The 17721-nt window shown below is 45.0% G+C and overlaps 1 protein-coding gene across 1 annotated transcript; it reads left to right on the forward strand.

The window, feature by feature from the left end:
- The first annotated feature begins 10116 nt into the window (after positions 1-10116).
- On the forward strand, positions 10117-16700 carry LOC139367373 (myosin-7-like). The gene is made up of 9 exons (XM_071105569.1): positions 10117-10164; positions 10346-10588; positions 10844-10999; positions 11113-11215; positions 11794-11797; positions 12509-12568; positions 13020-13566; positions 13794-14004; positions 16304-16700. The coding sequence occupies exons 1-9, from the start codon at positions 10117-10119 to the stop codon at positions 16465-16467; spliced, it is 1536 nt and encodes a 511-aa protein (XP_070961670.1). The 3' UTR covers positions 16468-16700.
- Positions 16701-17721: the final 1021 nt, after the last annotated feature.

Here is a 17721-nt window from a genome sequence, read left to right on the forward strand (position 1 = left end):
CCATCAGCCAGATAGAGTGGACCTTCTGTCCACGGCTTCAAGTTGTATTGCGGACCTTTAACCTCCTTCCACAGTTTCTCATTGAGCAGTGTGTAGGATGACCCGGTGTCCAGGATGGCTCTTCCTGTCCATGGGCCTATGGACAGGGGTAACACCAGTTGGTGCGGTATGAACTGAAAGGAAGGGGATGTCGATGGGGGGGCGCAGGCAGTGACTCTTGGGATTTCAGCTCTGGTTAAAGCACCCAGAGAAGGATGGTCATTCCTGCGAAGAGAGTTAGGTGTGTTGGCCTGTTGTGATTTGTGGTTTCTGGAAGGGTTTTCGTGATACGGTCTTGGACATGTAGCTGAAGAATGTCCCTTTTGGCTACATCTCCAACAGAACATGAGAGGGGTCATGGCTTGAGACTCTGGCTGTTGTTGATGGTCTGTCTTGGGTAACGGTTTGGGTGTCTGTTTCTTTCTTTGGTCATATTGCTGTTGGCATTCTCTGTCCTTCTCAAACTGCTGTCCCAAGCGAACCAGTCCATCGACAGTGGTGACTCGTTCTCGGAGTTGACTGGCTAGTAGTGGGTTGATGTTCTTCAAAATCAATTTAATGACCTCTTCCTCCTCAATGCCAGGTTTCCACCTTCTGCACAGGGAGTGGTAACCGTATGCAAAGTCACGGATACTCTCTTTCTCTCTTTGTACTCGATTCCTGACTCTGTCTGCCAACTCATCTGTGTAGTCCTCAGACAGAAATGCAGAGGAAAACTTGGCCTCAAAGTCAGCCCAGGAGGTAGTGGTGAGACGTGCCACATCCCACCAGTCTCGAGCTGTCCCATGCAACACATTCCTCAATGTGGCAAGGAGTTCTTCGTCAGCCAGGGGATTGAGGGCAAGAAAGTCACGACATCTTTCTAGGTACATTAGCGGATCAGGACTGTCATCTTTTTTCCCAAAGGTGGGAAATTGCAATTTAATGGGCATCGCCCCCACATGACATCTACTCAATTCACCATGAACAAACGAGCTAGGAGGGATTGAGGAAGTAGAGGGGGAGGGCGTTATCGGACAATGAAAATTAACACCAGGATGCATGGTGGATTGCATCCTGCAAGGGGTGGCTGTAGCATGGCCTTGTCTTGGCTGTTCAGAGGTGCCAGCTTGGCCCTCAGTGGTCTGAACTGAAGTGGACACCAGAGAAACTCTGTGTAAGGAGTTGTGCCTAATGGAGGCCATGTCCACAGACACGTCATCCAACATTTTAACACAATTAGAGAGTTCTGTCTGCAAGTGGTCTACAGTGTTAACCATGGGAGAAAAAACAGAATTAACGTCCTTGAGGACCTCAGTGTGATGATGTTGCAGGCGCCATTGGAGAGTGGCAGTGAGTTGGTTTCGTTGGTAGTCAAACTGCCTGTCCATGGCACCAGTAATTTCCCGTCTTCCACTCTCACTGAGCTCTGTCAGTGTGTGGGTTAGAGTGCTCAGTGAGTTTCTGAATTCCATGGCACTCTGTTGTTGCTCTTCCCTCAGACATTTAAATTTATCGTGGATAAGAGTTTGGAGATGTTGTTGAGTCCGACGAATATCAAGGATGTCACCTTGAAGTTGTAAGACTCCCACCTCTGGAGATAAACCAGACAATGGAAGAAGGTTGGGTGTCAGAGGGAGGGCTAGCTCAGTACTTCCACACAGATCCATGTCAATAAGTGAGTAACTGGTTAGACCTCCTGTGGCCTGTGGTTCAGACCGAGCATTCAGATTCCCAGGGCTCTGGCCCAAATCAACTCCATTGTCTCCATTCACATTATGATTTGTATTGTCAGCTTGATGGTCAGAATGGCCCTGTATATTCCCATTGACAGGTATGACATGGATGAGCACATTATCTTGGGGTGAATCCATTGTTTTAATTCCACACAAAAGATTTGCTTTGGTTAGTTCTCAATGTTGTGCTGTCCCATCTGGGGTGCCATTTTTTATGTAACGGTTTTGACTTGAGGTTATTTTTTTATAGGGGTGCCAGGTAGGTTGTGCCTACCAGAGAAAACCTTGGTTTCTCCTTTTAGTTTGGGAGGGAATGAGTCCCATCTGGTCCGTCAAGTCTACACCATACAAAGGACTTATGTAAACGTCAGAAGGGAAATCAACTTTTCATAAACCCTTAAAACATTGAAAGAACTTCAAAAACAACTATTCTTTTGCGTGGGTTGTATTAGCAACATCAATGGATTACACACACATAATAATATAATACAATGAGTTCTGGTTCCTCCAGAAATGTCCTGTACCTCGGGCCTAAAAAGAGTCCCGCCCGGTAAAGGAGTTCAGTGAACTCAAGTGACTTTGGTCACGCAATGTTGGTCCGTTCATTCCGTGTAGCGTAAACCCAGTATTAAATTATACAATCAATATAACCATTTTACCACAGAACTTTAAAGCGTATCTGCTCTTACTAATTCCTCAACTACATCTAACTACATAAATCATCACCGTATACATCATATCAAAACAAATGAAATACCGTATACAAAAAAGGTGGTAGTCAGTCGGTCAGTCAGACAATCCAATCCGCCAACAGATCTCCAGCGGAGAAAGGCCACGAAGAATAGAGAGGAGTAGTCCACGGACGCAAAGAGTGGATCCGATCCTGGGTAAACTCTCAGGCTACAAAACACACGTTTAACAGCAACAAAACAACCGGAATAGAGAAGCTTCGGGAACACATCCTCAGTCACGTCTCCATCACAAAACGCCACTTTTGCGCAGCTGATGCTGGCTATTTAATTGGGAATTAAAGGGAAAGCACCCTATTGGAAGGAGAAGCACTGAGACGGCTCAAAATAATTCAGGGCCGTCACAATCTTGACTGTCTGCATTACCGCTTGGTATGGCAACTGCTTGGCATCCGACCTCAGAGGGTAGTGCGAACAGCCCAGTACATCACTGGAGCTGAGTTCCCTGCTATCCAGGACCTCTATACCAGGCGGTGTCAGAGAAAGACCCTAAAAATTGTCAAAGACTCTAGCCACCCAAGTCAAAGGTAGTTCTCTCTGCTACTGCACGGCAAGTAACACTGATGCACCAAGTCTGGAACCAACAGGAACCTGAACAGCTTCTAGGCCCAAGCCATGAGACTGATAAATAGGTAGTTAAATAATTAACCAAATAGCTACCCGGACAATCTGCATTGACCTTTTCTGTTGCTGTTGTTGCCACTGTTTATTATCTGTCACTTGATTCCTAGTTATATGTACATATCTACCTCAATGACCTGGTACCCCTGCACATCAACTCAGTACTGGTACCCCTGCATATCAACTCAGTACTGGTACCATGTGTATAAAGCCAAGTTATTGTGTATTTATTATTACGTGTTTTACTTTTCTATGTTTTCTCTATTTTCTTTCTCTCTGCATTGTTAAGAAGGGCCCCCAAGTAAACATTTCACTGTTAGTCTACAACTGTTTACAAAACATGTGACAAATACATGTTGATTTGATTTTTACCTGTGATAAAAACATTTTATTTTAAATTCAGACACTTGTTTCAGCTTTCCATTTATATTGTATATGAAGCAAGGACCAAGTGGATAGTTTAGAGAAATACACACTAATAAAATGTAACCATTGTTTTATCCATGTTTCAAGAGGTACATTTCCTTCTGTTTGTTGTAGCTGGTGTTGACCCCAGGCCTTGCCGATTGGTCCTGCCTGGACATACTGTGTGGCAGCAAAAGGATTGACTGAGGGATAGCTCTGGTATTCTGTAGTCTGAGTGGTTTCTAAGTTTGTAATGTTTATTTGAGCGTGTCTATTGTTCTGGACTGGGCGTCGGTGGGGGTGGGGTGGAGTTGTCACAGCATGCTGGTGCCGCTGTCACAGCATGCTCCAAAATAGAAGGACAGCTGTGGGTGCCCATATCAGAGAGGGAAAGAGGCTGGGTTGGCACTGCCTAATCGTAGGATAGGCTGGCCCCTGGAGCCTTGAGACTAAAGGCATTGGTATCTCTACCAGCCGAGTCGGGAAAAGACTGATTAGCTCACGTTATTGCTGCCTCTGTGGGCTGGGGATGTTGTGGGGGTAGTAGCAGCACAGTGGGAGATTAGGACCAAGAATGGAAGACGGCTTTAGCCAGAGTCTGCCTTCTCTGCATATCTGGGTCTATGCATTGCTGTAGCTGATGACTGATAGGAGTCTGTTGAGGTTGGAAGAGGCTCGCTTGCTGTAAAACATCAGCAAACAAGTCAAACTTAAACTCAGAAATTGCATCAACATCAGGGCAAAGCCAGAGGATAATAGCCAATAGGGGTTCTCTTCATAAATCTTCTGATCATAAATCAAAAACAGACCAGATACACTTACTGTAGGTTGCATTTTCATTGGCACAAGGAAACGATTCATTAGAAGTATTGGAGATGTTTCATGTTGCTGCTGTGTGAAAGTGAATGTACTAGGTCCCCCCATGGCCTGTTCCCTGTATCAGCACTGTAGTTAAGCAAATTAGGTACAGTATGTGCTGCATCTTGACAACTGTAATCTAAGAGCAGAAATACAAAATCCACTTCCTGGAATTCTTGACCAGTTTAGTATTACTAGACATTCACCCTGTAGTTAAAAAATGACTCAGACAAAATAAAAGTCAAAAATGATACACAACAGAAAGAATGTTGATAATGGTAGTATGTGATAGGTAACTTATTAGAAAACCATCACCATGGGAATCAAATCTTACAATTGGTGGGAACGGAGGGTTAATTTGACTTTATCATCTATTATGATGGAATAATCAATCAACATGTATTTAATGGTTGACCTCCATTTTATTTCTACAGTAGTTTTTGTTTTGACTTCACAGCAGCAGCACCCTACCACTTTAACTGCAGACTGAGCGTCTCTCCTCCCGGAATGTGGGATATTGGGAACAGGAGATGTATTCTGGTCTGTTTGGGGAAGCTGTACTCTGGCCTGTGCACACAATGACATTTAAAACAGAAAAAAAAGTCAGATGTAATATTCTGTAAAACAATGCTGTTTAAATTTTTTTATATATATATATTTGTTTGGGGAAAGAAAAATATTCAGATTGCCTTTTGTGACGCTCCATGCACAAGGTCCGAGCCAATAGGCTGTTGAGGAAGGGAACACATGGGGCTGTCTGACGTAGCTCCCCTAACCCTGACCTTGAGGAGGACAATAAAAGGGACACTGTCGCACACCGGTCAAACTTTTACAGTGCGCTCAAAGGTTAGTACACCGGATGCATGCGCGTTCCATTTACTCTACAATTGATGCGTAATTACGCCATTATAACAAATTAACGCAACTCTTTACACATTGCATGCGTTGGAGTAACTTGTTGAATCAGCACACCACATGTACCATGTTTACAAATATTAGTGAGTGATTAATAATGTAAATAATCGAACATGAATTTATGACATCAGCTAACCATAATTATATAAGAATAGGCGTAGTCACATTTTACAGTTCAAATGGACCTCCGGTAGTTTTGAGCATGTCTTCAACAATGTGTTTCCGTTACTGCGCTTATCCATTGTAGGTGCGCTGGTGCTTGTTCTTCATCCGGAGTTGTCAGCATGTTCAATTTGAATTAAATTAAGTTCGGGAGGCAACTTCGTTCTGTCTCACCAGCCTCACCAAGGACAAGTATGCATTTGATGGCACTGTCAGATTCAAGACCAGAAATGCAACAATTTTATTTTTCAAATTCCATACAACACTTTCTATGGATTGTATGGAAGCTGACAATGAGAATATTGACAATTTTGCAATGTTTTTTTGCCACTCAGTTGTTGTCTTCTAAATGCCCATTCACTCAGGTACAATACAAGTGCTGATCCCGGGTGAGAAAGAGGCTTACATTGAGGTGAAGGTTAAACAACTGGATGGTGACCAAAGATGTAAGGGTTGGTAGGCTATTCGTTGCAGTTGAATACAACATAATGATGTTAATTTCTTTATTTTTACTATTTTCTACATTGCAGAATAATAGTGAAGACAACACTATGAAATAACACATATGGAATCATGTAGTTACCAAAAAAGTGTTAAACAAATCCAAATATATTTTATATTTGAGATTCCTCAAAGTAGCCACCCTTTTTCTTGATGACAGATTTGCACACTCTTCGCATTCTCTCAACCAGCTTCAGGAGGCAGTCACCTGGAATGCATTTCAATTAACAGGTGTGCCTTGTTAAAAGTTAATTTGTGGAATGTCTTCCCTTCTTAATGTGTTTGAGCCAATCTGTTATGTTGTGACAAGGTAGGGGTGGTATACAGAAAATAACCCTATTTGGTAAAAGACCAAGTCCATATTATGGCAAGAACAGCTCAAATAAGCAAAGAGAAACATCAGTCCATCATTACTTTGAGACATGAAAGTCAGTCAATCTGGAACATTTCAAGAATTTTTAGAGTAAAAACCATCAAGCGCTATGATGAAACTGGCTCTCATGAGGACCGCCACAGGAAAGGAAGACCCAGAGTTACCTCTGCTGCAGAGGATAGGTTCATTAGAGTTACCAGCCTCAGAAATTGCAGCCCAAATAAAAGCTTCACAGAGTTCAAGTAACAGACACATCTCAACATCAACTGTTTAGAGGAGTCTGCGTGAATCAGGCCTTCATGGGCGAATTGCTGCAATAAGAAGAAGAGACTTGCTTGGGCCAAGAAACACAAGCAATGGACAATAGACTGGTGGAAATCTGGCCTTTGGTCTGATGACTCCAAATTTGAGATTTTTGGTTCTAACCGCCATGTCTATGTGAGATGAAGAGTAGGTGAAAGGATGTGTAGTTCCCACCATGAAGCATGGAGGTGGAGTTGTAATGGTGCTTTGTTGGTGACACTGTCAGTGATATATTTTGAATTCAAGGCACACTTAACCAGCATGGCTACCACAGCATGCTACAGCAATATGCCATCCCATCTGGTATGTGCTTAGTGGGATTATCATTTGTTTTTCAACAGGACAATGATCCAACACACCTCCAGGCTGTGTAAGGGCTATTTCACCAAGAAGGAGAGTGATGGAGGGCTGCATCAGATGACCAGGCCTCCACAATCACCCAACCTCAACCCAATGTAGATAGTTTGGGTTGAGTTGGACCACAGAGTGAAGGAAAAGCAGCCAACAAGTGCTCAGCATATGTGGGACCTCCTTCAAGACTATTGGAAAAAGCATTCCAGGTGAAGCTGGTTGAGATAATGCCAAGAGTGTGCAAAGCTGCCATCAAGGCAAAATCTGGCTGCTTTGAAGAATCTCAAATATATTTAGATTTGTTTAACACTTTTTTGGTTACTACATGATTCCATATGTGTTATTTCATAGTTTTGATGTCTTTACTATTATTCTACAATGTAGAAAATAGTAAAAAATAAAGAAAAACCCTTGAATGAATGAGTAGGTGTAGGTAATTCAGTCCATATCTAAATCAAAATAACTTTACTTTGTTCTGAAGTGCACTGTTGTCACATTTGTGACAATATATTTTTTTTAATTAAAAATATTTGCAGATCTAATAGAATCTATGTGAAATATTATTAGCAAAAGTTGAAAATGCTGTGGCGCAGGAGTCCCTAGAATGAAGTGATAGATTATCCGCTAACTGTATGAATTGACTACAGATTTACCCAACTCTCCCTAACACTTTGGTTGTGAAGGAGGATGACAAACAGCAGATGAACCCTCTGAAGTATAGACATGATATAGGACATGGTCACACTGACCACCCTCAATGAAGCCTCTGTGCTCTTCAACCTCACCAGGCACTACAGTACGTGGATGATCTATGTGAGTCACAGTTCTGTACATAATGCCATAGAGGAGCTCTAAGGAGGATAAACAGGTTGTTCTGAACCAGAGAGACTCTCCCTCTATGTGGGCAACATTTTGTTTCACAACCAAGCTCTTTCTCTCTCTCAACAAAGGCAAGAGGCGCACAATCGTTGACAACGCCTACATTGACATGCTGTGCAGTAAGTCTACAACAATGTCATGTTGGAATGATTTAATCCTCATTTAGATTAAATATGTTCCCAGTGCTTACACAACGTTTAAAAATAGTACGTATGTAATAAGTAAGTAAATGCCTAAAAATATAAATACATTTGTGTAACTCTGGGCCATATGTTTTCTCAATACATCATGAGAATCAATCCATGCTTTTGGGTTAGAGTTTCATCTGTTCAGAGTTCCCCAAGTTTCTAAGCTTTTGACAGGGTGTCGGTCTTCTTGTTGATCTTCCATACATGTTATTGATGTCCACCAATCCCTTCCACTACCACTTTTGTTCCCAGGGTGTGACAACAGTGCAGAACGTGAATGACGAGGAGGAACTGTTGGCCACAGATGACTGCTAATGATCTTTCCTCCACTGTGTTTACTATGTTTACTCTCCTTACTCTCTGACCTCTCTCTCTCTGCCTGACCCCTCCTCCATATGCAATGGACCGTCTGGGAGAAGTACAGTTGCTATAAAATAGTGGGGTCCATCATGCACTTTGGCAACACAAAGTTCAAGAAGGTTCGGAGAGAGGAGCAAGCAGTCAGTCAGACGTCATGTCTGATTAAACAGACTCTAGTGCATCTTTTACTCTGTAATGTTAACATCCTGAGTAGGATTGTCAACCTGAGCATTCCTATTCTTTAAACTGGAATACCCTACCGTTATGATAGTGTTTTTGTAAAACTATTTTGCAAACACAATGTCAATATGAAACTCCACCCAATCAGTGGCTGGTGGGAGGAGCTACTGGAGGACGTGCTCATTGTAATGGCTGGAATGGAATAAATGGAAAGGGGTCAAACGTGGTTTCCAAGTTGATGCATTTGATACCGTTCCATTTATTCCATAACAATGAGCCCGTCCTCCTATAGATCCACCCACCAGCCTCCTCTGCACTCTATACATATTTATATATTTTTTTATGCATGTGCTTTGGTCTTCAGGTGCGGACAAGGCCTCCTACCTGATTTGGATCAATTCAGGTGCCCTCACCAAAGGTCTGCTGCACCCTCGGGTCAAAGTGTGTAACAAGTACGTTGTCAAGGGCCAGACTGTTGAGCAGGTGATCTCTCTTCTTCTCTCGCTGTAGAACAACTATAGAATAACTATAGAATCGGGGCGGCAGGTAGCCTAGTGGTTAGAGCGTTGGGCCAGTAACTGAAATGTGCTGGATCAAATCCCTGAGCTGACAAGGTAAAAATTGTTCTGCCCCTGAACGAGGCAGTTAACCCATTGTTCTCCAGTAGGCTGTCATTGTAAATAAGAATTTGTTCTTAACTGACTTTCATAGATAAATAAAGGTTACATTTTTTTTTAAATAAGTAGACTTCAAGCTAATATTATCCACATTACCAATATTGTTTTCTGAGTAAAGTCAGTGATATACTGTAACAGCTATATGTTCCCTTTGTGTAGGTGAACTACTCAGTTGGAGCTCTAGCCAAATCCACCTACGACCGCATGTTCAACTGGATGATGAGCCGGATCAACAAGAGCCTCTACACGGCAGGGCCTCTACACGGCCCTGCCAAGACAGCCGGATCAACAAGAGCCTCTACACGGCCCTGCCAAGACAGCCGGATCAACAAGAGCCTCTACACGGCCCTGCCAAGACAGCCGGATCAACAAGAGCCTCTACACGGCCCTGCCAAGACAGCCGGATTAACAAGAGCCTCTACACGGCCCTGCCAAGACAGCCGGATCAACAAGAGCCTCTACACGGCCCTGCCAAGACAGCTGGATCAACAAGAGCCTCTACACGGCCCTGCCAAGACAGCCGGATCAACAAAAGCCTCTACTAAGACAGTTTTTCGTCTGTCTATTGAACATTGAAGGGTTCCTGATCTTCGAGGTAGGCCTACACATAGCCTCTGACCAAATTCTGCATTTTATATGGTCTTTTTCCTGACTGTTTCAGCTCATAAACCTCTCCTTCTTTTCAACCCTCCTTCTCTCTATCTCTCCATGCTCCACTCAGGTTCAACAACTTTGAGCAGCTGTGCATCAACTTCCACAACGAGAAACGACAACAGTATTTCAACCACCACATGTTCATCCTGGAGCAGGAGGAGTATAAGAGGGAGGGTATTGACCTTCATGGACTTTGGCTTGGATCTACAAACCTGTATCAACCTCATAGAGAAGGTATGTGTCTGTTGTTTCAGTCTTTCAAATAAGGGGCTAGAGCAGAGCATTTTGCCTGTGAAGAGTGGTTTGATTTCTGTGTGATTTACTCTCGCTTTGTTTCCTGCAGTCCATGGGCATACAGTGAAACTACACTAAATAGGGAAATGAAGTCATCGTGATCTACAGTTTGACTGTTCAGCTGCTGATTCAAAAGACAGGGGACAAAAAGAAGAGGAAGAGAGGGGCCTCCTTCCTGACCGTGTCACAGCTTCACAAGAGAAGAGGAAGAGAGGGGCCTCCTTCCAGACCGTGTCACAGCTTCACAAGAGAAGAGGAAGAGAGGGGCCTCCTTCCAGACCGTGTCACAGCTTCACAAGAGAAGAGGAAGAAAGGGGCCTCCTTCCAGACCGTGTCACAGCTTCACAGGGTGTGTAAGAGTGAGGTAGAGACAGGCTGGCATTACCAGTGTCTCTAGGTGTCGGAGTTGTGTGGTTTCGTAGAGATCAGAAGGTGAGTATTTAGAGGTGCTCCGATGACCTGCCTTGAGTTGAGAGGGAAGTAGTTAAGACTTACAGTGATGTTTCGGTAACTCAGCTCATGAACATCACTTTAAGTCTGTGCTACCTCCACTCTTTCATGCCTCTGACTGAGGACAAGGATGAGGTAAGATTGACTCTTTCAGTCATCTTTGTCCCAGGAGGCATGGACCCATTCCAGGTCCTTCAGCAGTTGCGGTGTAACGGAGTACTGGAGGGAATTCCGTATCTGCAGGAAGGGCTTCCCCAACCGGATCCTCTATGCAGAGTTCAAACTACGACGGGCACAGTACCTCTGTAACACATACAGTATACATGTAAAACTTTAAAAATCACAGAGACACAAACGCGTGTACCATCTTATTATCAAAATGGCAATAATGTGAAGAGTCAATGACGTGTTCCCTGGTGTGTGTGTTATCCTGTGCAGGTCCTGAACCCCATGGCTATCCCTGAGGAATCCTTTGTGGACAGCAGGAAGGCTGTGGAGAAGCTGCTGAGATCACTGGACACATTGACCACACCCAGTACAAGTTTGGAATGAATCACCAAGGTGGGTACTGTATGACTGGTACTGATGCACCTGAGTGAGTTTGAAGCTGGATTCTTGTGTTTTGAGATCTCATCTCCAGTTGTGTCTGGTGTTGGGGCTGAAGCTTAAAGCATATGGCCACTCCTCATCGGTTGACGTTATGTTTGGGACAGACTTACTTGTCAGAACAGAATACATTTCGTATTATTCTGTACGTAGATCCAGGCCAATCCATTTAGTATGATATGTTACATTTCGTATGGTATGTATTCGTTTGTGTCCATCACCCATTTCGTATGATATGTTACGAATTACAATTCATATTAGGTGTAACGAATTTGAAAAACGTACAATATGTTACGACTATCACAAAACGTACAATATGTTACGAATTCTAATGTGTGTATTAGTAGAGCTTTTTGGAAATGTGCTGTAGAGCAGTAGACTATAAAAGGTAGCTAGAATGCTTTGTCCTATGGCTTTCCACCCTTACATGTCCCTGTCATGTGTCCAATGAACTGGTCAGTCAACGGGTGGGCGTGGTCTAGATCCCTCCCACCCCTCTTTGTTCTAAATTAGATCGGTGTGTGTGCCCTGCTTACCAAACATGGCTTGGCGGGCGCAGGCCATTGTCTCATTTGCTTTACAATAGTGGGTGCTGGGAGACAGCAAGCATGCTGGCCGGGGGAAGTATATCAATAGTGAATCACTGGCAAGGCAGGAGACACACTGTGGGTCAGGTAGAGGGTATTTTATTACGTGAAACTCCAGCCCTCTGTGAAACCAGAGGACTTAATCCCTTATTACCTGGCCAGTTATTCCAGCTATGTGGAGGCTCTGAACTCCAGGCTCCATGGACAAAGGGTGCCAGGGAAAATGGGTTGTTATTAATATGGGGCTGGAGAACATGACAGGTGCTGCTCTTTAAGGGCCATGTGTCAACCCCTCCTGTTTTTCTAAGCGCCAGTTAGCGCCCGGAGGTTATAACAGGCTATTTCAACCAGGACCACACACACACACACACACACACACACACACACACACACACACACACACACACACAATGTAAAGCAAGCAAGTGCTGACACACTCATACTTCAGGCATGCCATGTACATACCGACAAACTTGGGGGCAAATACACACACTAACAACACACACACACACACACATTTTGCATAGAAAACACTGCTAAAAACGTTTTGGGTTGGGCCTGAAAACTCATACAGAGCCGTCCCAGTGAAACCGCTTCACGTGTGATCTTTATTTCTCCTCCAACATCTTGCGTCTCTCCAGACTCATGAGTTGGCCCTGCCGCATGGCGAGGAGCTCAGACAGCCTCTCATGGAGCAACAGGTAGCCTAGTGGTTAGAGCGTTGGGACAGTAACGGAAAGGTTGCTGGATCGAATCCCAGAGCTGACAAGATAAAAATCTGTCGTTCTACACCTGAACAAGGCAGATAACCTACTGTTCCCCAGTAGGCCATCATTGTAAATAAGAATTTGTTCTTAACTACCTTGCCTAGTTAAATACAAAAAAATGTCCCCCAATAGCTCTGCCCAGGAGGACACCCAACCTGATTTCAGAGCATTTAGTATTATTCTGTATGGAAATCCAAGTCACTCCATTTATTATATATTATGTTCGGTATGGTTACATAAAATAAATGGTTCATTAAGGCAAAAACATGAACATCAGTCCCAAATATCATTCCTTTTAAAACGCAGACCTTAGTGCACAAAAACCATTCTCCTCTTCTCACCCATGAATAGAGACAAATCCAGTAAAACTTCTTGGCGTTTACAGTGGTGAAGAACTGGCCCTGCTTTTCTTCAAGCTCAGGCCTCTCCTGAGGAGCACCACAGCAGAGGAGCTGGCCCTGCTTTTCTTCAAGCTCAGGCCTCTCCTGAGGAGCACCACGGCAGAGAAGCTGGCCCTGCTTTTCTTCAAGCTCAGGCCTCTCCTGAGGAGCACCACGGCAGAGGAGCTGGCCCTGCTTTTCTTCAAGCTCAGGCCTCTCCTGAGGAGCACCACGGCAGAGGAGCTGGCCCTGCTTTTCTTCAAGCTCAGGCCTCTCCTGAGGAGTACCACGGCAGAGGAGCTGGCCCTGCTTTTCTTCAAGCTCAGGCCTCTCCTGAGGAGCACCACGGCAGAGGAGCTGGCCCTGCTTTTCTTCAAGCTCAGGCCTCTCCTGAGGAGCACCACAGCAGAGAAGGAGCTGGCCACACTCAAGGAGGAGTTTGCCAAGTTGAAGGACGTGTTTGACAAGTCTGAGGCAAAGCACAAGGGGCTGCATGAGAGACAGGTGGCCCTGATCCAGGAGAAGAATGACCTGGCCCTACAGCTGCAGGCAGTGAGTGTTTACAGATAACATCAAGATATTACACCGTACAACAGGATACCGGCAAGATAAGGATCAATGAGATAAGATAAAGTGAACATGATATGATATGATCAGACAAGCTAAATGTAGACCTAATCAGAATAGACCAGAAATGATTAGGCCATAAATCAAGATAAGAGATGCTAAGAAGATGTACTAAACAGGAAGTCTCTCTCTGTGTGACCCCTGACCCCCAGGAGCAGGACAACCTGATGGATGCAGGTTGTGACCTGCTGATCAAGGCCAAGGTCATAGAGCTGAAGGAAAGACTTGAGGATGAGGAGATGAACGCCAGCCTGAACGCCAAGAACCACAAGCTGGAGGACGTGTGTGCAGAGCTGAAGAAAGACAGATCTGGAGATCCCCATGGCCAAGGTGGAGAAGGAGAGACATGCCACAGAGAACAAGGTGAGCAGGGAGGGATCAGTCTGGGTACCAGTCTCTTTAACTACTATTCTACTTCTTGCAATGCTAAACATTTTTGGCCAATCACATGGAGTGGAATCAAATTTTCACATTTTTATTTATATAGCCCTTCTTACAGAAACCCTGCTTAAAACCCCAAACAGCAAGCAATGCAGGTGTAGAAGCACGGTGGCTAGGAAAAACTCCCTAGAAAGGCCAAAACCTAGGAAGAAACCTAGAGAGGAACCAGGCTATGAGGGGTGGCCAGTCCTCTTCTGGCTGTGCCGGGTGGAGATTATAACAGAACATGGCCAAGATGTTCAAATGTTCATAAATGACCAGCATGATCAAATAATAATAATAATCACAGTAGTTGTCGAGGGTGCAGCAAGTCAGCACCTCAGGAGTACATGTCAGTTGGCTTTTCATAGCCAATCATTGAGTATCTCTACCGCTCCTGCTGTCTCTAGAAAGTTGAAAACAGCAGGTCTGGGACAGGTAGCACGGCCAGGTGGACTGAGGACAACAAGGAGTCATCAGGCCAGGTAGTCCTGAGGCATGGTCCTAGGTCGAAAAAGAAAGAAAGAAAATTAGAGAGAGCATACTTAAATTCACACAGGACAAGACAGGAGAAATACTCCAGATATAACAGACTGACCCTAGCCCCCCGACAAAAACTACTACAGCATAAATACTGGAGGCTGAGACAGGAGTGGTCAGGAGACACTGTGGCCCCATCCGATGATACCACAGGACAGGGCCAAACAGGAAAGATATAACCCCAACCACTTTGCCAAAGCACAGCCCCACACCACTAGAGGGATATCTTCAACCACCAACTTACCATCCTGAGACAAGGCCGAGTATAGCCCACAAAGATCTCCGCCACGGCACAACCCAAGGGGGGCGCCTACCCAGACAGGAAGACCACATCAGCGACTCAACCCACTCAAGTGACGCACCCCTCCTAGGGACGGCATGGAAGAGCACCAGTAAGCCAGTGACTCAGCCCCTGTAATAGGGTTAGAGGCAGAGAATCCCAGTGGAGAGAGGGGAAACGGCCAGGCAGAGACAGCAAGGGCGGTTCGTTGCTCCAAAGCCTTTCCGTTCACCTTCACACTCCTGGGCCAGACTACACTCAACCATATAACCCACTGAAGAGATGAGTCTTCAGTAAAGACTTAAAGGTTGAGATCTCTGCATCTATCACATGGGTAGGCAGACCATTCCATAAAAATGGAGCTCTATAGGAGAAAGCCCTGCCTCCAGCAGTTTGCTTTGAAACTCTAGGGACAATTAGGAGGCCTGCGTCTTGTGACCGTAGCATACGTGTAGTACTGAAAGATAGGTAGGGGCAAGCCCATGTAATGCTTTGTAGGTTACCAGTAAAACCTTGAAATCAGCCCTTGCCTTAACAGGAAGCCAGTGTAGGGGGGCTAGCACTGGAGTGTTAGCACTGGAATGTTAGCTAAACATACTGGTACCCAAGCTAAGGGGTGGCACAATGCCCTTATAGATATACTTTTCAGCATTCCTGTCGTGTAAACCTCTGATCAGTCAATTTAATGTGCTGTATATATCAGATACACTACATGGCCAAAGGTATGTGGACACGTGCTCGTTGAACATCTCATTACAAAATCATGGGCATTAATAGAGTTGCCCCCCCCCCCCCCTTTGCTGCTATAACAGCCTCCGTTCTTCTGGGTGTTGGAACATTGCTGCGGGGACTTGCTTCATTCAGCCACAAGATAATTAGTGAGATCGGGCCCTGATGTTGGGCCATTAGGCCTGGCTCACAGTCGGTGTTCCAATTCATCCCAAAAGTGTTTGATGGGGTTGAGGTCAGGGCTCTGTGCAGGCCAGTCAAGTTCTTTCACACCGATCTCAACAAATTATTTCTGTATGGATCTCGCTTTGTGCATAGGGGCATTGTCATGCTGAAACAGGAAAGGGCCTTCCCCAAACTGTTGCCATAAAGTTGGAAGCACAGAATTGTCTACAACGTCATTGTATGCTGTAGCGTTACGATTTCCCTTCACTGGAACTAAAGGGCCTAGCCCGAACCACGAAAAACAGCCCCAGACCATTATTCCTCCTCCGCCAAACTTTACAGTTGACACTATACAGTCGGGCAGGTAGTGTTCTCCTGGCATCTGTGAAACCCAGATTCGTCCATCAGACTGTCAGATGGTGAACGTGATTCATCACTCCAGAGAAAGCGTTTCCGCTGCTCCAGAGTCCAATGACTGCGAACTTTCATATTTATACCACATTGTTTGTTCCCCCTTTCTGTCCTCAGGTGAAGAACCGGATGGAGGAGATAGGTGTTCTGGGCGAGTCCATGCTGAGCCTGACCAAGGAGAAGACGGCCCTGCAGCAGGCCCACCGGCAGCCCGAGTCCATCTTGTGTCTGACCAAGGAGAAGGCGGCCCTGCAGGAGGCCTACCAGCAGGCCCTGACTAACCTGCTGGTCGGGGAGGATAAGGTCAATATGCTGAGCAAGGCCAAGGTCAAGCTGGAGCAGCAAGTGGACAATGTTAGTAAAGGGACATGAAAAACACACTTCACCACATACAGTAGCCTAACTAGCTCCTTAGTTAAACACATAGCGTCTGTCAATCATTAAAATGAAGGGTCACACGGCACAGCATGACTTTAAGTTATTAATTTGTCAGAAAGTTAACTGACCTCGAGAAGCTAACCAAACTCACCTTTCTCTGCTTCTCGCTCTGTGTAGCAGAGTATAATTGTAGGCTAGTGGAACCTGAGGCTATGGTACCAAGATCTCCTTCAGCCAGAACACTGAACAAATAGCTGTAAGAGACCAAGGTCAGAGGTCACACTTAGGTTAACTAAGTGGTCACCCGTATACAGTGCTTTCGGAAAGTATTCAAAACCCCTTGACTTTTTCAACATTTTGTTAAGTTACAGCCCTATTCCAAAATTGATTAAATTGTTCCCCCCCCCAATCAATCTACACACAATACCCCATTACGACAAAGCAAAAACAGGTTTTTAGAATGTTTTGCTAATTTATTAAAAATATAAAACTGATATGTCACATTTACATAAGTATCTAGACCCTTTACTCAGTACTTTGTTGAAGCACCTTTGGCAGCGATTACTGCATCACGTTTTCTGGGGTTTGACGCTACAAGCTTGGCACACCTGTATTTGGGGAGTTTCTCCCATTCTTCTCTGCAGGCCCTCTCAAGCTATGTCAGGTTGGATGGGGAGCGTCGCTGCATGGCTATTTTCAGGTCTCTCCAGAGATGTTTGATCAGGTTCAAGTCCTGCGCTCTTGCTGGGCCACTCAAGGACATTCAGAGAGTTATCCGGCAGCCACTCCTGCATCATCTTGGCTGTGTGCTTAGGGTCGTTGTCCAGTTGTAAGGTGAACCTTCAACCTAGTCTAAGGTCCTGAGCACTCTGGAGCAGGTTTTCCTGCCACTGAAAAACATCCCAACAGCATGATGCTGCCACCACCATGCTTCACCGTTGGGATGGTGCCAGGTTTCCTCCAGATGTGACACTTGCCATTCAGGCCAAAGAGTTCAATCTTGGTTTCATCAGACCAGAGAATTTTGTTTCTCATGGTCTCAAGAGTCTTTAGGTGCCTTTTCTCAAACCCCAAGTGGGCTGTCATGTGCCTTTTACTGAGGAGTGGCTTCTGTCTGGCCACTCTATCATAAAGGCCTGATTGATGGAGTGCTGCAG

Source organism: Oncorhynchus clarkii, chromosome 16 (genome assembly GCF_045791955.1).
Source record: "Oncorhynchus clarkii lewisi isolate Uvic-CL-2024 chromosome 16, UVic_Ocla_1.0, whole genome shotgun sequence".
Lineage (NCBI taxonomy): Eukaryota > Metazoa > Chordata > Actinopteri > Salmoniformes > Salmonidae > Oncorhynchus > Oncorhynchus clarkii.